General features: G+C 39.2%; 1 protein-coding gene across 1 annotated transcript in view; it reads left to right on the top strand.

The window, feature by feature from the left end:
- LOC114641417 (protocadherin-16) overlaps positions 1–23,142 on the top strand; it is a 237,387-nt gene that overhangs the window by 104,774 nt on the left and 109,471 nt on the right. Inside the window, exons 6-9 of the mRNA XM_028790469.2 lie at positions 7,225–7,412; positions 9,332–9,428; positions 14,529–14,686; positions 21,242–22,091. Coding sequence (XP_028646302.2) covers positions 7,225–7,412; positions 9,332–9,428; positions 14,529–14,686; positions 21,242–22,091 — 1,293 coding nt within the window. The remainder of the gene's footprint in view (positions 1–7,224; positions 7,413–9,331; positions 9,429–14,528; positions 14,687–21,241; positions 22,092–23,142) is intronic.

The raw sequence follows: 23,142 nt of genomic DNA on the forward strand, positions 1-23,142 counted from the left end.
AAGTCAAATTTAGGTCAACTTGATTTCCTCGCACATTTCCTGTTAATGATCTCCACAATATCTAGTCATACATTCATTTTTAGAACTCACGTTTCTATTAGGGAGAAATAAAGCTTATCACAGCAACATTAGTAGAAAGAGGAGTAACCAACTCTACAAAAGACAGTGGTACATTTCTCAATCAATCACAGAATACAGTTGCTAATTTTTTGACACTTTATTCCCACCAGTCAGTCTAATGTGCCTCTTAGATGTTGAATTAAATCTGGAATTAAATTAAATGTACAAATCAGTGGAGATACGAGGGTTGTCTGGGTTCCATGCGGAATTTTATCGTTTGTCGAGTGTCAGCCTGTCGAAACCTGTTCTGCTGTGTAGAGGGATTATTCAAGTGGTTGCATGTTTTTGTTCCGATGTTTTGGTCCCTCTCTTCCTTCAGAGTGAACACGAGAAGCAAACGAACTGAGAGTGAGCAGCCGGCGCTAGCGGCGAAGCTTCCGACTCCGTGCGTGCGTGACTTTCGAATGATGATTTTTTATGACTTTTCTGATGGTTTAATCTGCTCGGTGGAACGCACTATGTTTGCCATCTTTTTCAACATTGATGGCATTGTCGCGTCAATTCCGCTGATGGAGGGGACAACTGTCACCTCTGAGTGGTAGACCACTCAGTGCCTGCCTGACGTTTTTTCTGTGATGGCTAGAGGCTGGTCCAAGAACTTGCGAAGGCACTTTTTGCATCATGACAATGCGCCAGCCCACACGGCTAATGCGACGAAGCATTTCATTGAAGACAGTGGTGTCAACGTTTTGAACCCGCCACCCTACTCACCTGATCTTGCACCATGTGACTTTTGGCTCTTCCCGAAGGTGAAAGAACCCCTGCGAGGCCACAACTTTGAAACTCGAGAGGAACTGATTGCAGCTGTCAAAGAACAGCTGGACAACCTCCCAAAGACAGCCTTTCGCGAGTGTTTTGCGGCGTGGGTCAGAAGAGCCCAAAAGTGCATTGATGTTGGCAGTGAATACTTAGAAAAAGTTTAAAAAGGATCGAAATACATGAGAAAAATAGAAAAAAAAATCCTTGGCTACTTATTTCGAGTGATTCCGCACGGAACCCAGACAACCCTCGTATGGGCAGACAATGACTCAGATGAAAGCAGAACCCATTACTACATGCTGTCCTGCTCCATCATAATCTGGTTAGAATTATGTGAAAAAGAAGGTGGACAAAACTGAAAATGTTCAAGCCAATTAGCCATGCATTCCTGTACCAGTGGAATATAAAGTGCATGAAGCTCTTATAAATGAAAAAATAAAACATACAAATACAGCAGTGGCTGATGACTAATGTTTAACATGACAGTGCCTTTCTGAAAGAAATATTGTACAGTAGTAGAAGAATAGCTTCCATCTTCTAAAATTCAGCGAGACTAGAGCTGCAAAAGCCGCAGGAAGAAATGAATCTGTGGGAATGCAATTTTGTTGGCAGTTACTATATAGCACACATTTAGCAATGAACCAAATGTACAAAATAAGATTCTGGACAGTACAGCTTCATTAAAGGTTTTGTGTATAGTATTTTAAAAGTGAAGTGAAAAACAGCCGTGAGAGGTATGTTGCCAAAGCTACTCATAAAGTATTTCATTTCTTACAAGATTTTCTCAAAATTCACCAAAAATGCTCATTAAAGATGTCCAGTGTTAGCTCTTGATTATGAGGTAGGAAAAACCTTGCTAGTCCAATTATGCACTGCAGAAATGTAGAAATGCTTTGCCTACCAATTTGACTTTGATCAGTTCATTAGATAATTTTTGTGGGTATCTTACACAGTAAAAACTTAAACAGTATCAGATACAGTGAAAATACACAAATATGATGCAGTGCTTAGCATTACATTCGTTCAGATCCAGTGTCTTGAGTTTGAATGTAGTGCCTGATTACAATCTATACAGAGTTTGCTCATTTAAGTGTTATTCCCGTTAACTACAACTAAAACGAAATATGTCATTGATGATAAAATAATCATTAAGTTACCTAAAACTGGAACTAAACAAAGAAAGTAAAAATGAAACAGTTTTTGTAATGTTCATTTTGATTTTCATCACACTAGTACATCTTTGTGTACAATGAACATGCAAGCGTGCAGTTGTTGGTATATTTTTTAAATATTATTGAAACTGCGCAGTAGTAAATTTGGTTAGAAATAAGCATGATTCATGCACTTGTAGAAGTACTCCTCACTAGCGCTGTTGGTGTCTGAGTATATCTGATTTTATTGGTCACTACATCCATCAGTCATCTTTCTCTTCTAGAAGAGAGTGAATATCAAAGCCTTGTCACTTGTCAAAGATTTATTCTGTAGATCTCTTTGGCCACAATTGACCATCAATCAAGGATAGCTCTTCGTCAGCAAATGTCAGATAATCTTCACTAAACTTCAATAAAAAGGCGTTTAAATTCAAACATGCCATCCATATACCTTCGAATGTAAATAAATGAAGAGCTTTGAAGGATTTTTCAAGTTTGAATAGCCACCTACATGCTTCAAATTCAGTCAGTGTTAAAACCGGAAAAAATGTTGTCTTTATACACCAAAGCAGGCGGGAATTTCAACAATTTAACCTTGCATCACATATATATTTCTTGTTAAATTATGGTACCTTTGAAGTGACAGATTAAGCAGATGAAGAGCATGTAGTCAGTGTTATCAACCGAGGCAACGTTACACATGCATTTGGTTTTAATCAGGTTATTAGTACTGATGTTTAAATGTGGTCATTGCATTGGCAAATTGTACAAAAATTGAGTTATTTGTTCATGGCTTTTCTTCATTTTTTTCTGCTTCTTTCTTAATCTAATTCAGAACTTTGACTTTCAAATATTTATTAATGTTTGATATTTATTAATGTCATCTTTGCTTTTATGTCCATTTCTTTCTTTTAGCAATGTGTAAAGTGCGTTGAGCATTAGAAAGGTGCTATATAAACAAAATGTAGCATTATTATCATTATTATTATACAGCATCATGAGCCCAGGTTTGATTGCTAACCTTGTCAGTGTCGGTATGAAGTTTGGATGTTCTTGCCATGTGTATGTGGACTGAGTGTTTTATAGAAGAATATTCAAACTGTGTCATTAAGACTTCTCAAATGCAGGAATCTGTTTATTCCTACATGTGTTCTTAAATTATATCCCCCCAATTTAGGCTCACAGGGTGCTCCCTAGGTTTTGCATGTTGCTTATTAAGTGAATGATCTGAAATGTTTAGAGTGTGTAATATAAATTGTATGTTTGCAGAAATGCAGTATATACATGGAAAAACTTTAATCTCTGTTTCTGCTATTATTATTATTAATACTGTTCAGGTAGTGACTTCAAAAGTATTCTAAAAATAAAGTAAGAATTCATCCATTTTCCAACCCGCTGAATCCAAACACAGGGTCACGGGGTTCTGCTGGAGCCAATCCCAGCCAACACAGGGCAGGAACCAATCCCGGGCAGGGTGTCAACCCACCACAGGAAACACACAAATACACCAAACCAAGCACACCTAACCTGCATGTCTTTGGACTGTGGGAGGAAACCGGAGCACCCGGAGGAAACCCACGCAGATAACATGCAAACTCCACGCAGGGAGGACCCGGGAAGCAAACCCAGGTCTCCTAACTGCGAGGCAGCAGCGCTACCACTGCGCCACCCTAAAGTAAGAATTCCCTGAAGAAAATATTCTTTCAAAGATTTGAAATAGGTAGATGACATAATAGTCATCATGAAGAGAAATCAAAAATAAATGTAAAATATGTGTGTGGTGATCTTACACCTCGCAAAGGGAATCTCAAAAATAAAAAAAGAAAGGGTGTATGAAACTAAATAACAGGTCAAGTCAGGTTGGGGAGCATGCACTGCTACAACGTGTTGCTGCACCCACCACACAATGAAACAGCTTGGGATCCTGGTTTGCAACCCCCCAGGCAGACACTAGGTCCAGTCCCACCCTCTGGAAATGACTCTCTATCTGCCAGGTGTTAGGCAGGCATCCCCTTATCCTGGTTCAGCCACTCGATCCTGCGAGCCAGATTACCTTCAGGGAATTACGCCACTTGACCATAGTGCCGTAACTGACAGTCCCTCACAATGCAGGTAATGTGTCTCATTCGGGACTCCGTGAGCAGCTGCTCATTCGACACAAAGTCAGACCAGCGGTACTAAATAACATTTGCTTAAATGTGTTGCATGTTAAAATACAGTATGACATCAGAGTACAGTTGTTATTTCTTTCTTGCATTGTCTGATTATACTGGAAACCTTGAACTGTCGCATTATCAGGTTCAAGTTCTGTCACAGACAGTAAAATTGTATGGACTAAGTTGATAGGTACAATATGAATAATACACAGTTTGACAACTATAGAGAAAACCGTATTTTATGGTTGCAAAACTGTTTCCGTGTGGACATTTTTAGTGTGACAAAAAGTAAAAATTAATTGCTGAAGAATTAAAACTAAATAGATAGATAGATAGATAGATAGATAGATAGATAGATAGATAGATAGATAGATAGATAGATAGATAGATAGATAGATAGATAGATAGATACTTTATTAATCCCAATGGGAAATTGAATGAAAAATGGCAAAAATCTCAAATAAATAAAAAGCAAAAAACTAAACAAAAACTAAATTATAAAATGGCAAAAAACTAAAACTAAAAAAAACTAAAAAACATAAAAAATACCTTAAAACTAGAAAAACACTGGCATATTCTCCTCATGTCTGTATTTTATCATGTCATACTTGTGATATTTCTATTGCACTATTATATTGTATTGAGGATTACTTGTGTTCTGTTCTGTGTATTGTATTGTATTTACCACCCTTTTTTGACACCCACTGCATGCTCAACCCACCTGAAAAGGGGTCTCTCTTTGAACTGCCATTCCCAAGGTTTCTTCCATTTTTTTCCCTTCAAGGGTTTTTTGGGAGTTTTTCCTTGTCTTCTTACAGATTCAAGGCTGGGGGGCTATCAAAAGGCAGGGCCTGTTAAAGCCCATTGCGGCACTTCTTGTGTGATTTTGGGCTATATAAAAATAAATTGTATTATATTGTATTGTATTATATTGTATTGTAATTGTATTTTATTTGAGAGTACTTCTTTTTCCTTCTGCAATCCTTGCACTGTACGAATTTCAGTGTGGGTGTGTGACTGAATGGACCTTGCAGTAGACTGGCATGTTATTCAGGGATGCTCCTGATTTGTGCCCTATGCTGCCAAAAAAGGCACTAGAGCAGGCATGTCAAACACGCGGCCCCCAGGCCACATGCGGCCCGCAACAGAAATCTGTGCGGCCCGCATAACAGATCCTAGTTAGCACTGAACTTGTACAAAATGATTACTATCATTTGTGATTGAATCATTCTGCATCTTAGGTGTTACTTATTGACTTTTCTTACTTCTGCCTTCTGACAAAAGCGCGTTTTCCCATGGCATTACGGTTACCGGAAACATCATCTGCTAGTATAGCCACGAGCCTTGACCAAAGTTAATGAGCCGCAGCGTCACAACTGAAGTGCTAGGCTACAGCAGGGGTGGCCTTAGGCATGTGCAAACTGTGCACCTGCACAGTGCTGCCAAATCCCAGGGGCTGCCACGCCAATATATATTGAATATAAAACAGAAAGAGAAAATAATGACACAGCTGACGGCAATGTGGCCGAAAAACATTCTGTTTCTTGTTAATTAGTACGCTGTATTTACAAATGTCGCTAGAGTCGGAGCAGTAAGTTATATGTAGTATTATAATGTTTTGCCGTAATGAGAATATCATGGGCTGCCACTTGGTTTTCAAGTTACGAACACACGTATATAGAAGCGTGTCATGAGCACGAGGCGGCTATGCAGTGTCTGCAACGGATGTGGCCATCCGCCGTGCATAAGTTACCGTATTGACATTGCCAGGCGAAGGAACCACCGATTCTTTCTCTGCCCAGGACCGCCACGAGCCTAGAGCCGCCCCTGCTAAGGCTACACTACTGACTGGGCTGCTGAGACTGGCCATTGGGCAGAACTGACCATCACGAGTAGTAATAGCCTGCATATTTTCACGTTTTTTTGCTGTAGTTTCATGTAATTTTGTGCTAGTATTGTAACGAACAGTTAGTGTACGCGAGAAGTTGGTGAGTTGTTTATTAACATATTTTTATTTTGATTTTGTAAAATTATTGTAGGTCAGGTGGCTTTTTGCATATCGGCTTATTTTACTATATAAACTTTGAAGTAAACTTAGTAAAGTAAAATTTGATTTTTGGAGGATTTGTTTTCCAACTTGAATTGCTGAGCAATGAATTGAGTGAGCATTTTCGTGATTTCAGTTCACACAAACAGGGCATTGCGCTGTTCTCTTACAACGTTGAGAATGCACCTGAGAATATCCAAATGGAATTGATTGAAGTGCAGACAGATTCTATTCTGAAGGCAAAATACAACGAAGTTGGTGTGCCAGGCTTGTATGCTTACCTGCCACCCTCGTATGCGCAGATCCGTAAGTTGGCATCGAGAGTACTGTCAATGTTCGGAAGCACTTACCTTTGTGAGCAATTGTTTTCGTTAATGAAAGCTACCAAAACCCCACATCGCTCAAGACTTACTGTCGAGCACCTTTCATCCCTCATAAAAGTTGCAGATGCACAAGATTTCAAGCCTGATATTGACAAGCTGGTTACTAACAAGAGATGCCAAGTGTCGGGACAAAATAAATAAATCTCACACTGGAAGGCTCCTATATAAGCAATGAATATAATATAATGAATATAATATAATAAGAACCTAGCTAAGAGGCTAAGACTCTAATTCTATACTGTTGTATGGAGACTGCATGGAAATAAATTGCTTTTCTTTAAACTATAAACTTTAAGTGTTACATTTTTTAAAGTTTTCAGTATTGGAAAGAAAGCTACAGTAATTTTGTATAATAGAATAATAATATTTGTTACAGTACGGCCCGCTGACGCACGTATGGCAGTCAAAGTGGCCCACCAATGGTAGTGAGTTTGACATGCCTGCACTAGAGTATGTATGTTTGTGGTTTATAATACTTTATGATTCTCCAATTGATAACACCAGTGTCTTTTGATATTTATTTTTTATAGGTAAGTTTTTCTGTCAAGGCAGAATGCACTGAATTGAAATTAACATTTTCCGCTGCTTCCTTTTTTCCCCATATCTAGGTGAAATCAGTACTCGGATAATTTTGGATCGTGAGCACCAGTCTAGTTATCAACTAATTGTAGTTGTGCAAGATGGTGGCACACCCCCACGTAGCACTACTGGAACCATTTTCATTACTGTTTTAGATGAAAATGATAATGCTCCCTCATTTGTACATATACCTCCTGGACAAGGAATCAAAATGCAGGTAAGGAAGTCACCTGAGCAGGCACAAAAATGTTTGTAAATCCAGCCTCACATTTTTCCAAATTTGTGACAGAGAACTATGTATAATATTGCAGAAATGTAATAAAGCACATAGCATTGTTCTGTATGGAGTTCTACATTCTGTCCTCTGTGCATTTTTTTTCAGTTTTTTGTTCTCTCACGTCCCTATGATAAGTATCCTAGTTTAACTGGTGAATCTCTATTGGCCTGTTGTAAAAATTTGCGGGTGCATAGGTAAGTGTGCATGCTGCCATACTCCAAATCCCTGCAACTCTGAACTGAATAAGTAATTTCAGAAAAAGAAATGGATGGATGTTTATTCAAGTAGAAAATAATACTTTCACAGTTTCTTCCAAATATCTAACACGAATAGCTTAAACAAAGTACTTAAGCAGAACTGACGCACACATAGCAAAAACAAAAAATTGTCTTCTTCATTGCTGGACTGCATATTGCTCTGAAACATGGCAAAATCAAAATCCGTTTCCTAGAATATTTGTTTTAATATGCTGAGGGAGAGCATTTTGGCCAGAACATAATGTCTTTTGAAAGAATTTGAAAAAGCTTTGGAATACTCAAAAATAGCAGAGGAGGGGAAAAGTGGTAGCAGGGTTTCAAGTGGAAGTTTTTTTTATTTGTTTTTTATTTTTTTTATCAAAAGTGAGAAATACTGACCTGATCTACAGTGTATACTGCAGTTATACAATTTACATACACTTTCCATAAGGTTTCCTGTTTTTAGATAGATAGAAGGATAGGGCAAAAAAATGTTACCATGCTTTAGCTGTTTTTGTTTATGGGGGATAGTAGCTGACAGTCAACAGATGTGTAGTCATGTAAGTAAAACCACCACTGTAAGAACTAACTACCAAAATAAAAATATTCTGTTAGTTTTTTGTGCCCGTTTCTCTATATAGTTTATACATTCTTGTCTCTCTGACAACCTAGATTTTAAAGGAAAACAGACTAACTTGACAGTTTGATTGCAGACTAGTTTGCTTGTTTTATTCAGATTGCACTTTGGACTTTGTTGTACCCATTCTAATGTTCTTATATATTTAATGGAATAAAATTGCTGTAGTACTTGCAACAAAGTGAAACTTTCCAGCTACCCATATAAATACTGTATCTTCATCTTCTAGCATATGATGGCAAATGCATCACATTAGAGTGCACTTTTTCCAGCGGTAAACTGCATTATACTGTAGTCCTAAGTGCTGTAGTAGTCCACAAGATGGCACACTTGTGCTTTTACCTTATTTAAGGAAGGTTAAGTGGAGATAACAAGGTATTTTTTTAAATTCCTGTATTATAAATGAACATAAACTTAGTCAAAAAAATCTCAGATATAGTGCATTATATATTAGATAAATGTATCTGATTCAGAATTAAAATATAGATTGTCATTGTAAGTTAGTCAAATGTGACCAAGAATGTCACTGCACATTCAACTGGTAATAATCATGAACTTGAACATTCAAAAGAAGTACATTATATGGCACACCTGATGTCTCAACAGAAAGGTTTATTCTTGGTAGCTGAATTTGGTTCCCCCATAATAGCTCTTTATTTTGCAATGAAAGACTATTTTCATCTTTGTTGTCTGATTTGTTAAACCATATCAGTGCATTTGATAAAATCAGAAATAGAGTTGGCAAAAAATGTTTAGCAACTACAATAAATTCATAATTTCCTTTAATTTCCTTTATGGAAGTATATAGTTGATGTCACTGATGGAGTTTTTAAAAAAGATGCTCTTCTTTATTATGTAAAAAATGCATTATGAATCTGTCAGTCTATATTATAGTTATAATGCAATGTAACAAAATTTGGTAATTGTCTGAACAAAGGACAAAATTCTTAATGGTCTTTGAATAATTATGCTTGGGACTTTTTTAGGTGTCAGAAGGTATGCCTTTGGGAACAGTTTTGGGTGTCATACAGGCAAAGGATCCAGATGAAGGAGAAAATGGGACAATCTATTATTCATTATCAGGTAGGTAAACCTGAAGCCTTATTAATGTCTAATTATTTAATTATCTTTTTTTCTGGATTGTTAGAATAAGCTTAGAAAAATGGGTGTGAAATCAAATGCAGTGGGCTAAAATACAACAATGTGAAAGTAATAAACAGATCCTCTTTTTCTATGATTTTAAATATCAGGACTTAAGTAACAATTGTCTAGTCCTCACCAAGACCACAATAACAAAGAGTATATTTTATTTTGTCATTACTTTTTTTTACAAAAAAAAAAGCCAGCATGCAGAAGCCGTGGAGGACAAAAGCATCAATAATTCAGTAAATTGTACAACCTCCTGTAGCAGCCATATTGTGAAGTAACCCCTTTCTGTAGGAGATTATCAGTTTCTTACAATGCATTACATACATTTTATCTCCCCCTCCGTATTATATTACTTCAATTCACTAATGCTTGAGGGCATTCATTTATTTTTAGATAGATAGATAGATAGATAGATAGATAGATAGATAGATAGATAGATAGATAGATAGATAGATAGATAGATAGATAGATAGATAGATAGATAGATAGATAGATAGATAGATAGATAGATTTGTTAATCCCAAGGGGAAATTCACATACTCCAGCAGCACCTTACTGATACAAAAAACAATATTAAATTAAAGACAATATCTTTGTATAATGTTAACATTTACCCCCCCCCCCCCCCCCCCCCCCCCCCGGGTGGAATTGAAGAGTCGCATAGTTTGGGGGAGAAACGATCTTCTCAGTCTGTCAGTGGAGCAGGACAGTGACAGCAGTCTGTTGCTAAAGCTGCTCTTCTATCTAGAGATGACACTGTTTAGTGGATGCAGTGGATTTTCCATAATTGATAGGAGCCTGCTGAGCACCCATCGCTCTGCCACAGATGTCAAACTGTCTAGCTCCATGCCAACAATAGAGCCTGCCTTCCTCACCAGTTTGTCCAGGCGTGAGGCGTCTTTCTTCTTAATGCTGCCTTCCCAGCACACCACCGCGTAGAAGAGGGCACTCGCCACAACCGTCTGATAGAACATCTGCAGCATCTTATTGCAGATGTTGAAAGACACCGGCATTCTAAGGAAGTATAACCGGCTCTGGCCTTTCTTACACAGAGCATCAGTATTGGCAGTCCAGTCTAATTTATCATCCAGCTGCACTCCCAGGTATTTATAGGTCTGCACCATCTGCACACAGTCACCTCTGATGATCACGGAGTCCATGAGGGGTCTGGGCCTCCTAAAATCCACCACCAGCTCCTTGGTTTTGCTGATGTTCAGGTGTAGGTGATTTGAGTCGCACCATTTAACAAAGTCATTGATTAGGTCCCTATACTCCTCCTCCTGCCCACTCCTGATGCAGCCCACGATAGCAGTGTCATCAGCGAACTTTTGCATGTGGCAGGACTCCGAGTTGTGTTGGAAGTCCAATGTATATAGGCTGAACAGGATCGGAGAAAGTACAGTCCCTTGTGGTGCTCCTGTGTTGCTGACCACAATGTCAGACGTGCAGTTCCCAAGACGCACATACTGAGGTCTGTCTTTAAGATAGTCCACGATCCATGCCACCAGGTATGAATCTACTCCCATCTCTGTCAGCTTGTCCCTAAGGAGCAGAGGTTGGATTGTGTTGAAGGCGCTAGAGAAGTCTGGAAACATAATTCTTACAGCACCACTGCCTCTGTCCAAGTGAGAGAGGGATCGATGTAGCATATAGATAATGGCATCCTCCGCTCCCACCTTCTCCTGATATGCAAACTGCAGAGGGTCGAGGGCGTGTTGAACCTGTGGCCTCAGGTGGTGAAGCAGCAGCCTCTCCATGGTCTTCATCACATGTGATGTCAGAGCAACAGGCCGGAAGTCATTCAGCTCACTAGGATGTGATACCTTTGGGACTGGGGTGATGCAAGAGGTTTTCCAAAGCCTCGGGACTCTCCCCTGTTCCAGGCTCAGGTTGAAGATGCGCTGTAGAGGACCCCCCAGCTCTGATGCACAGACCTTCAGCAGTCATGGCGATACTCCTTCTGGACCCACTGCTTTGCTGGCACGAAGTCTCCTCAGCTCTCTGATCACTTGCGCTGTTGTAATTATGGGTGGGGATGTCTCTCCTATTCTGGTATTTGCAGAAGGATGTGTGGAGGGTGCAGTACTCTGAGGTGAGAGTGAGAGTGGGTTAGGGTGGTCAAACCTGTTAAAGAAGTTGTTCATTTGGTTTGCTCTCTTCACGTCTCTCTCAATGGTGGTACCCCACTTCGAGCTGCAGCCAGTGATGATCTTCATCCCATCCCACACTTCCTTCATGCTGTTATTCTGCAACTTCTGCTCCAGCTTTCTCCTGTACTGCTCCTTCGCCGCCCTGAGCTGGACTCGGAGTTCCTTCTGCACGCGCTTGAGCTCATGCTGATCACCGTCTTTAAAAGCCCTTTTCTTCTGGTTCAAAAGGCCCTTGATGTCACTTGTAATCCATGGCTTGTTGTTAGCATAGCAGCGTGCAGTTCTTACTGGAACTACAATGTCCATACAGAAGTTGATGTAGTCAGTAGTGCAGTCAACAACTTCCTCAATGTTCTCACTATGTGATCCCTGCAGGATATCCCAGTCTGTAGTTCCAAAACATTCTCTCAGAGCCTTCTCAGCCTCCAGGGTCCACTTCCTGAATGATCGTGTGGTTGTAGGTAGGACCCTCACTTTTGGTTTGTAGTGAGGCTGAAGCAGAACCAGGTTATGATGTGCTTTACCAAGCGCAGGCAGCGGGGTGGTGCTGTATGCGTCTTTAACATTTGCATACAGTAAATCAATAGTCTTATTTCCCCGGGTGTTACAGTCCACATACTGGGAGAAGGCAGGTAATGTTTTGTCCAGCGTCACATGTTTAAAGTCTCCAGTGATTAGCACAAGCGCCTCAGGGTGCTGTGTTTGTAACTTAGCAACAGCAGAATGGATGATGTCACTCGCTGTCTCCACGTCTGCCCAAGGAGGGATGTACACAATAACAACAATGATGTGTCCAAACTCTCTGGGCAAGTAATAGGGACACAAACTTACGGCCAACAGTTCGATGTTGCAGCAAGTGGAGACTTTGACGTTAACATGTCCAGAGTTACACCACCGTGTATTAACATAGAGAGCGAGTCCTCCTCCTTTGTGCTTCCCACAGGTACTTACATCTCTGTCCGCTCTAACTGTGCTAAACCCAGGTAGCTCCACGTTAGCATCTGGGATGGTGGTAGTTAGCCACGTTTTGCAAAAACACAACAACTGCATTCTCTGTAGGTTCTGACATTTTTCACCAGCGCAGCCAGTTCGTCGATCTTATTTGAGATTGAGTTCACATTCCCCAGAATCACAGAAGGCACCGAAGGCATAAAAAGCCACTTTCTCACAATCCGCTTCATTTTTAGCTTAGTGCCAGCTCTGCTGCCACGATACCGCCTTCTTACCTCGTCGGGTAAATAGGGAACCACACCGATACTGGCATTTGTTCTCAGCGCTCGAAGTTGAGTACTTGAATACAGTAATCCCTCCTCCATCGCGGGGGTTGCGTTCCAGAGCCACCCGCGAAATAAGAAAATCCGCGAAGTAGAAACCATATGTTTATATGGTTATTTTTATATTGTCATGCTTGGGTCACAGATTTGCGCAGAAACACAGGAGGTTGTAGAGAGACAGGAACATTATTCAAACACTGCAAACAAACATTTGTCTCTTTTTCAAAATAAACTGTGCTCCATGACAAGACAGAGATGACAGTTCCGTCTCACAATTAAAAGAATGCGAACATATCTTCCTCTTCAAAGGAGTGCCCGTCAGGAGCAGATGTCAGAGAGATAGTGAAGAGCAAACAAATCAATAGGGCTGTTTAGCTTTTAAGTATGCGAAGCACCACGGCACAAAGCTGTTGAAGGCGGCAGCTCACACCCCCTCCGTCAGGAGCAGAGAGAGAGAGAGAGAGACAGAGAAAAACAAGCAGTCAAAAATCAATACGTGCCCTTCGAGCTTTTAAGTATGCGAAGCACTGTGCAGCATGTCGTTTCAGGAAGCAGCTGCACAAAAGATAGCAACGTGAAGATAATCTTTCAGCATTTTTAGACTAGCGTCCGTATCGTCTATGTGTGCGAACAGCCCCCCTGCTCAATCCCCCTATGTCAGGATCACAGAAAGTCAGTGCAAGAGAGAGAGAAAAGTATGCTGGGTAGCTTCTCAGCCATCTGCTAATAGCGTCCCTTGTATGAAATCAACTGGGCAAACCAACTGAGGAAGCATGTACCAGAAATTAAAAGACCCATTGTCCGCAGAAATCCGCGAACCAGCAAAAAATCCGCGATATATATTTAAATATGCTTACATATAAAATCCGCGATGGAGTGAAGCCGCAAAAGGCGAAGCGCGATATAGCGAGGGATCACTGTACTTGAATAGACAAGTCTCAGCGTGTAAAAATCCATGCCCACGTTGTAAAAGTAAGTGTGTCCAGGGAACAAATCCACATAAAATAAAGTGATAGGAGTGATCAATAAATAAAAATAGAAAAATAAAAGTAGAAAAGTACACATACACATACAGTCATACACGGAGCTGCTGAAAAGGCTGCCACTCTCAGCGGTGCCGGAACTAGAAATCAGTTTTAACTTTAACAGTGTCATCATAACATCTCAACAGGGCTGAGTGAGATCTGATCTTCAACTGGGCCATTTGCAAATCTTTATTGTTTTATTTTTCAGTCTTTCAGTTTTAAATTTGTTGGTGTGCTGAAAATCATCATGTTCATTGATCCAGTTTTGGCAAAGGTTTAGCTGTTGAATAGCTGACCTCACATTTTCAACTAAATTACTTCAGTTTAAAAAGGAGGTCATGTTGGGCTCAATGATTGGAAAGCATCCAGAGTATACTCTGACTGCAAAGCAATTCCAAATAATCACCCATTCATTACCATGCTTGACTGTTAGTATGGAAATACTGGCCAATAACAGGACTACCTTATAGTTAGTATTTCTTACAAAATGCTTTCTTACACATCCTCTCAGAGCTGCAATAATAATTGGACAGCACATAAAGATATATATATAAATATATATATTTTGTTTTTTACATTTAACAGGTTTTAGAGCTGAGCGTTTTCTCCTGAACCCACATACAGGAGAACTAAGTTTAAGTGTCCCAGTAAATCACCCTGAAAAAGCAGAATATTTTTTTACTGTGACAGCTACAGATCGTGGAATACCTTCAAAGAGTACTTCAGCAACTTTGTGTGTTAAGGTTAGTGAAACTTTTCATTTTAATGTGAGAGTTTTAATAGACAATTGCTTTGTAAGTAATTTAAACTATTATGAAGTTAAAAAGATATAGTTTATGTAATAACAAATATTCTTAAATCCACCTGATCCAGATTTTTTTTTCTTTAAATACTGTAATGAAGAAAACAGCAAGTGTTATTGTCAATAAGAGTTTTGTTAGTAATAAAATAATAACAGATGTAATATTACACTTGAAGCTCTTTATTTTATTATTGTTAAAAATGTTGTTAAAGAATATACTGAAGGTTTATCTAAGAATGATTTTCATTGAGAGTAATGCAGAATTCCTTGTTCATTAAAAACAGTCCATCTGTTTTGATGATCACTGTGTCAAATTATGAGGACCTCTTTCAATATGATTTGAAATGTTGGCAACAGTTTAGAGGGTATGAATGGAAAGGTTTCTTTATTTTGATACACTGCTCAGAGAACCATTGTACGCCAATTTTTCACCAATTGTTGGACTGTGCATTTATCAGGACTACTCACAATGGGATATTATTCCAAGAATCTATGATATCCCAACTTGAAGAAGCCTGCATGAACATATAGCTCCATAATCTAAATTTTCTATTCCATAGATTGTGGCATTTCTTTTGTCAAGCATACAGATAACATAACATAATTAACAAACAAGGCACTCTATGATCTGTGTTTTCTCTATGACTTGTGTATTAGCGGCTAAGCAAGTTTCTCTTTTCTTGGCGGTTTCAATTTGGTTACAGAGTCAATTTCATTGAGCTTCATGCTGTAGCCTTGCACTTCCGGGCCAGATAGACAGACACACTACCACATGTAGACGTTTATATATAAGACGTATTGTTGTTGTTTTTGATACACACACAGCTTCAGTAATTGAATGCCACTTATATGTGTTTATACTTGCCCAACTACTTGAATATGTTTATAGGTTGATTTCTACTATAAAAAGATGTATATGCTAGAGAGGTGACAGATTGTTTATGATGATCAATTCCATACTTTTCAATAAGATAATATAATCAAGGTACCTGACTAATTAAGAGATCATGACAGTATGTATCAGGAGTTAAAAAGTAGTATTTTATATTAAGGACTGGAACTGTTGATTTTTCATAGATGAAACAAATATGAACACTTGTTTCTGTTTTTGGAGATGCAGAGGTTAAGTGGTGACTTGCCCTGTTAAAATACTGTATTGTAACAGTTGTGAAGATTCTCACTTTTTTAAAACAGTGATTTGTTTATTTTGGAGACACCAGGAAAGCACCCATCCTTTACCCGGCTCACACACTCACACACACAGATATGTATAGAGACACAAATAAATTGATAATAAAGTATATATTAAACAAATAAAGAAGGCAAAAACAATTATAAATAAACACACATGCAACAGCCTCCCCAGTTTACAGATGGCGATAATAATTCAACAGACACAAGACAAATAACACCTGACAAAGCACTGTGCACAACAATAAACACTCACAATACAGTCCCCAAACTATCTGGGCCCACAAATGCAAAGATAGTGAAAAATTTGTCTTATCATGTTCCATTTGCTGCATGAAGATCTGTTGAAGGTGGGAGTGATCCCTGGACGAAAACATTTACCAACCCAGATGAAATTGCACAAATAAACAGGCACAGGACAAGCACATGAATCCAGAGTGAAACTGCAATCCAACGGTAGTTGTATTCCAGAGATGGGGTAAGAAGTGCAGAAATGAATAAACATCCGATGATCACGATTATTACAATGTCTTTTGGCACCTTTTTAAAGAGTGCTCCTCATTATCCTTCCACCTAGCAACCCTTGTGACACTCTGAAGCTACCCAATGGTATAATACTACCAAAACTGCTGGGATTTGTAGGCCATTTAAGTAGCACTGCTGCTGTATATGTACAAGTAGAGTCTTATAGTGATGGGAAAAAGCTTTAAACCATTGTTTGAACTGTTTTATGCAAAAACCTACCTAATAGCTTTTTAGAAACATGGGTTTCTTCTGGACACTCAAGCTTTAAATAGAATACAATCAGTATAAAAAGGAAACTTTTTTTGTCAGAAACCCTGAATTGCCACTTTAGCAGTCATCAACATCTCTCATAATCTGTCTTTGCCAGAGTCACTCTATTAGCATTTGCACTGTTCTGTGACACCTTGCTTGTTGTTGAACTTTCTGCTCTTTTCTTTTAAGGTGAATATATCTCTTTTTCTCCTTCTCTTTCCTATTTTCTTGCAGCCTGTTATTGCCCATACTGATATGTAGAGGGACTTAGCTATTGTAGGAGCTCCCTTTTATGTGGAGATTTCATGTGGAATTTTCCTGCACTACTGTGCACTGACCTCTGTCTTATTGGTGACATCATTGCCTCTAGCAATCATTTGTGAACCAGACACTCTATTACAACAAGGGCAGTTTGCTTTTTAGTTGAAATGTTTCTATAATTGGAGATTTGTGGGTAGCTTGTTTCAAATATTCGCTGGTAGTCCATCCATCCATCCATTTTCCAACCCGCTGAATCCGAACACAGGGTCACGGGGGTCTGCTGGAGCCAATCCCAGCCAACACAGGGCACAAGGCAGAAGGCAGGAACCAATCCCAGGCAGGGTGCCAACCCACCGCAGGACACACACAAACACACCCACACACCAAGCACACACTAGGGCCAATTTAGAATCGCCAATACACCTAACCTGCATGTCTTTGGACTGTGGGAGGAAACCGGAGCGCCCGGAGGAAACCCACGCAGACACAGGGAGAACATGCAAACTCCACGTAGGGAGAACCTGGGTCTCCTAACTGCGAGGCAGCAGCGCTACCACTGCGCCACCGTGCCGCACATACACTGGTAGTCTGAGTAATAAAAGTAATTTAATGTACAGTAATCCCTCGCTATATCGCGCTTCAACTTTCGCGGCTTCACTCTATCGCCGATTTTATATGTAAGCATATTTAAATATATATCGCGGATTTTTTGCTGGTTCGCGGATTTCTGCGGACAATGGGTCTTTTAATTTCTGGTACATGCTTGCTCAGTTGGTTTGCCAGGTTGATTTCATGCAACGGATGCTATTGGCAGATGGCTGAGAAGCTACCCAACCAGAGCGCGTATTACGTATTAAATAAAACTCCTCAAATATATTGTGAGCACGGGGGCTGTTCGCACCCCTAGAGCAGTGGTCCCCAACCTTTTTGACAGCAAGGACCACTTTATTAGATGCAAATTTTTCCACGGACCGGTCGGTGGGGGGGGGCAGTTTTATACACAATTTACATAACATTTCTATTATTAAGTTATTAAGCAGTTCGCATACGTTTGCAACCCAAGATTTTTCTTCTTTTTTTGCATATAACAAAGACATATGCTTTGCATTTGCCATTCCAACAGATTGCACATCACAGACATTAACACTGCTATCTTTTTTTCGTGTCTGCCGTTTCTATAGGAGGGTGACAATGAGTTAAATTCCAATGGATGTTTTTCAAATGTTGACAAGCAATAAGCAAAAGGTATCACTGAAAACCACAGAAAACAAAAACAGTACGAGGAAAGTTCGAAGAAAGAGATTTTTTTTTTTTTTACAATGTTTCTCTTTGGGGATCGTTGTGAAAACGTGCACAACTGAGCTGTGACCACAGATCTAACTGCTCTGCGGATGATTCGTTCAAGCATTTCAAGTTCACTTCGTTGTAATGAAAGCATCTGCTGAATGTACTTCGTAGTAACGCGATTTCTATAGAGTCGCGTCATATGGGGAAACTGTTGGGACCATAAAAATAACTTTGTTGTAATACTCTCTCACCTCGGTCTCTGTCCTCTCTCTGCGCCGCTGCAAAGCCCCGCCTGCCAAGCGTTCTGAAAAGTCTGAGTGAGTCTCCGTTGCCGGCAGTTCTCTCGCGGCCCGGCTGTCAGATGCCCGCGGCCCACTACCGGGGATTGGGGACCCCTGCCCTAGAGGATACGGCCACTCCTCAAAAAACGCTGAAAGATTACCTTCACATTGCTTCCTTCCTTGCTGGGCTTACATGTGGCTGCTTTGTCAAGCGATATGCTTCCCGCACGGTGCTTCGCATACTTAAAAGATCAAACAGCACGTATTGATTTTTGATTGTTTGCTTTTCTCTCTCTTTCTCTCTTGCTCTGACATTCTCTGCCCCTGACGGAGGGGGTGTGAGCAGGGGGGCTGTTCGCACCCCTAGACGATACGGACGCTCGTCTAAAAATGCTGAAAGATTTATCTTCACATTGCTCCCTTCCGTGCAGCTGCTTTGTCAAGCGACATGCTTCCCGCACGGTGCTTCGCATACTTAAAAGCTCGAACAGCCCTATTGATTTTTGATTGTTTGTTTTTCTCTCTCTCTCTCTGACATTATCTGCTCCTGATGCGCACTCCTTTGAAGAGGAAGATATGTTTGCATTCTTTTAATTATGAGACGGAACTGTCATTTCTATCTTGTCATGGAGCACAGTTTAAACTTTTGAAAAAGAGACAAATGTTTGTTTGCAGTGTTTGAATAAAGTTCCTGTCTCTCTACAACCTCCTGTGTTTCTGTGCAAATCTGTGACCCAAGCATAACAATATAAAAATAACCATATAAACATATGGTTTCTACTTCGCGGATTTTCATCTTTCGCGGGGAGTTCTGGAACACAACCCCCGCGATCAAGGAGGGATTACTGTAATAAAAATTGTATTTGTGAGAGTGTGGGTATGCTCAAGAATAGACCTTGAGATGACTTGCCTGGGGCCATTTCCTTCTTTATACCTAGTGCTCTGACCCCCTATGACCCTGAATTGGATTAATTAAGTTTGAGAGTGTTAAGATATTTTATGTAAGAATTGATTTAACTAGAACCTAGTTGCACTGTATTTCACTAAATATCTGGGGAGAGCTCTAGTCATTTTGGCCATGAACAGGATTTAGTGAGTTTGGTGACCGATGATTGGATAAATTGATGTACAGTATATTTTTCACAAAGCAATACATATTTCTTTAGATTGTTATTAATGGGAATAGAGGCATGAAAATATGAACAATTTTTAGCTTTTCTAAGCTGTTATTGCTTATATAAAACAGTGCCACAGAATGGTAGTCAGTCAAACATGTTCATTTTATCTGAAGAGTAACAGTACTGTAGCAGTTTCTAAAAATATATTGTAGAGCATGACATTAGATCATTTAAAATATTTGAAAATTGCTATGAATAATTTTGCAAATAACACATTAAAAGTGGTTGGAAAATAGCAGGGCCATATGGAATTTTTCATTGTTTGTATGCGTTATCCCCAGTTACACTAGTTGTGAACATCTACATCATAAAGAGTGCATTTAGGTTAATTGGTAATTCTAAACTGACTGAGTCAATGTAGATGTGGCTGTGACAGTGCATTGTGACAGACTGATGTACTTTCAAGGCAACCCTGAATGAACCATAAGCATGTTGTTAGGACACCAAGAGGATTGGGATGCCACAGAGTTTTTTTCTCTTAGCTATAATGCCATTTACTCTTTTACTGCCACATTCAAATTAGTCATTTTTTTTGTAATTGTACTTATCTTCTGTATTTAGCTTTAATCTGGGTTGTTAAAAATTACTTTTCTTTTGCATGGTGAGTAACTAAGGTTCAGGTGTTTGGTTTGAAGGTGTCGTCAAGATATTAAATTAGTTTCTGTCAAATATTGTAGCTGTTTTGCCCCCATCAAATATAAGCTGATTTGTGTAACAGATTCTTGAGCTCTTTTTTATTGTTTCTTCTACTGATTTTTTTCATAAACAAGGTAAGATTCAATTTTTTATTTCACCATCAACTTGTAATGAGTCTTAATCGCTTATCAGTAAAGCAGTGGAAGAATTGAAGGAACACCATTGTTTGACTGTGCTTAGGGCATCAATTGGCTTAAATCAGGGTTGGTTCTTGCATGGTGCCTCATGCTGTCAGGATAGACTCTGGTCTTCTGCACCTCAGAATTGCACTGGATCATAAAATTGATGGGTGCATCTATGGATGATGTTATTAGTAATTTTCTTCAGACTGATTAGATCCTATTTATAGTGATTCCTCAGGAACATGTATCTTGAGAAAAAACAGCAACCAGTTTCAGTTAATTGGAAACTATTTTAATTTAAAATATTTAAGAAAACAACAAATAACTGATTGGATTTGTTTTGATTGTACAGTTTTTTTATTTATTATAACTATTATTAGGACTGCAGTTCAGTTACTGTATGTTGGATCTCACTTTCAGCTGTAGCCAATCTTGGTTTTAATCACTCACGTGCCTAGGAACCATAAGAAACAGATGTGAAGATATTTACATTAACATAAACTAAGTTTAAAATGATTACATTTACAATTGGTTTGAAGCATATTTGCAGACAAATACACCCTCTGGTCAAAATAAGCAATGAGAAGTCTTAATTATTTGTAGTGCTGAGTTGCTTTTTCAGTACATTTTATTTTATTTCCAGTAAGTATATTAATCATTTACTTTGTAATATAAATATATTTGTTTGTGTTCTTACCAACAGGTTCTAAATACCAGTAAGAATGCTGCAAATCCTGATTTACCACTAATAGCCTTGGGTTTAACCGAAGGTATGAAACCAGGTTCAGTTGTGGGCTCTCTGGCTTCACATGTTCATGAGAGGATGTCACACGAAGTTCAAGTGACTTACATGGTTGTCGGTGGCACTGATCATCAAGGCACTTTTGCTGTGGATAGACTGACTGGAGATATTTACCTAGCAAGAGATTTAGATTATGAACTGTCATCAAAATATACTCTCCAAATTGAAGTTAATGACATGCTGAGTGCCCTTCCAACTAGTCAGACATTTGTTGTGGACATCAGTGTACAAGACAGCAATGACCATTCACCCCAATTTCCTGAAGACCCATTGACTATTGTTATTCCAGAAAATTTGGAAGCAGGATCATCAGTTTATACTCTGCAGGCTGTAGACAAAGATGGGAGTGGCCCAAATAGTGAATTATATTACTCAATTGTATATCAGTTGCCAGAAAATAATGATCACCTGAAACTTGATGCTGCAACTGGGGTTATGACCTTGCCTAGGAGCATAGATCGAGAGAATACTCCATCACTACTTCTTGTAGTGCAGGCAATGGATAGAGCATTGAACATAAGCCAGCGACGTTCCAGCTCAGTGACAGTACGCATCTTTGTAACAGATGAAAATGACAATGCACCTACTTTCACTTCTCCAGCTGCTGTTAGCATCATGGAGGACCAGCCGGCTGGATTTGTGGTATTGTATGTGATGGCAAGGGACCCTGATTTGGGAGAGAATGGTCAGATTTCATATAGGATTAAATCAGGGAATGCAGGTGGGAAGTTCAGCCTCAATCCAAGCACTGGTAAGTTGTTTTTTACTGTATACTTCTTTAATTCATTAAGATTTAGTAGTTCAAATATTTACATTTAATAACCAAAACTATCACAGGTGCAATTTCACAGAAAGAACCTAGTCTAGTGGATATTTATATATTTTACTAAATTGGTTTTAAGGATTTAATTACAAGTAATACATTACAAGTTACACAGTACTGCATATTACCATCTGCATCATATTTTGCTGCATCATGCTTGTTAATATCAAGGTTCTTTATGCACTTTCTGATGCCTTCTTTGCTTGTTCACCTCCCAAGTTATGTAATGCCTAAAACCCCAGCCTTTGTTACATTCCCAGTAATGCATATATAGAGCAATTACATGCCTGCCATAAAATGTTTATTCCACTTTATCTCTCTTTGCCAAAGATACTAGACTAGGGATATACATTCATTGTTGTGAACAGATCTATAAAAATAATGAATGAAGGCTGACAGCCTGCCTGCATAGAACATAAGAAGAGCATAAGAAATTTGACAAATGAGAGGAGACCATTTAGTCCACCAGATTGTTTGTTTAGCTAATACTTAAGCTGTACTGATATCACATCCAGATACTTTTTAAAGGTTGTCATGATTTCTTCTTCAGTTGAATGACTCTGTTATCAGTTCCAGATTCCACAACTGTTTGAGTAAAGAAGTGTCTACTGGCTTCAGTCCTAAATGCACTTTCCCTTAATTTTCCATTGGTGTCCTTGAGTCTATGATTCACCATTTAGTTGAAAGAATTCTGCTGGATCTACTTTATGAAGGTCTTTGTGATTTTGAAGACCTGAATTAGGTCCTTACAAAGTCTCCTTTGCTCAAGACTAAACTTCTTTGAGTCTGTCAGAGTGGGACATGCCCTTAAGTTCTGGGATGCACTTGGTTGCTCTGATCTGCACAGATTCAAGTACAGTGATCCCTCGCTATATCGCGCTTCGCCTTTCGCGGCTTCACTCTATCGCGGATTTTATATGTAAGCATATTTAAATATATATCGCGGATTTTTTGCTGGTTCGCGGATTTCTGAGGACAA

Source organism: Erpetoichthys calabaricus, chromosome 4, assembly GCF_900747795.2.
Source record: "Erpetoichthys calabaricus chromosome 4, fErpCal1.3, whole genome shotgun sequence".
In the NCBI taxonomy this organism is placed as follows: domain Eukaryota; kingdom Metazoa; phylum Chordata; class Cladistia; order Polypteriformes; family Polypteridae; genus Erpetoichthys; species Erpetoichthys calabaricus.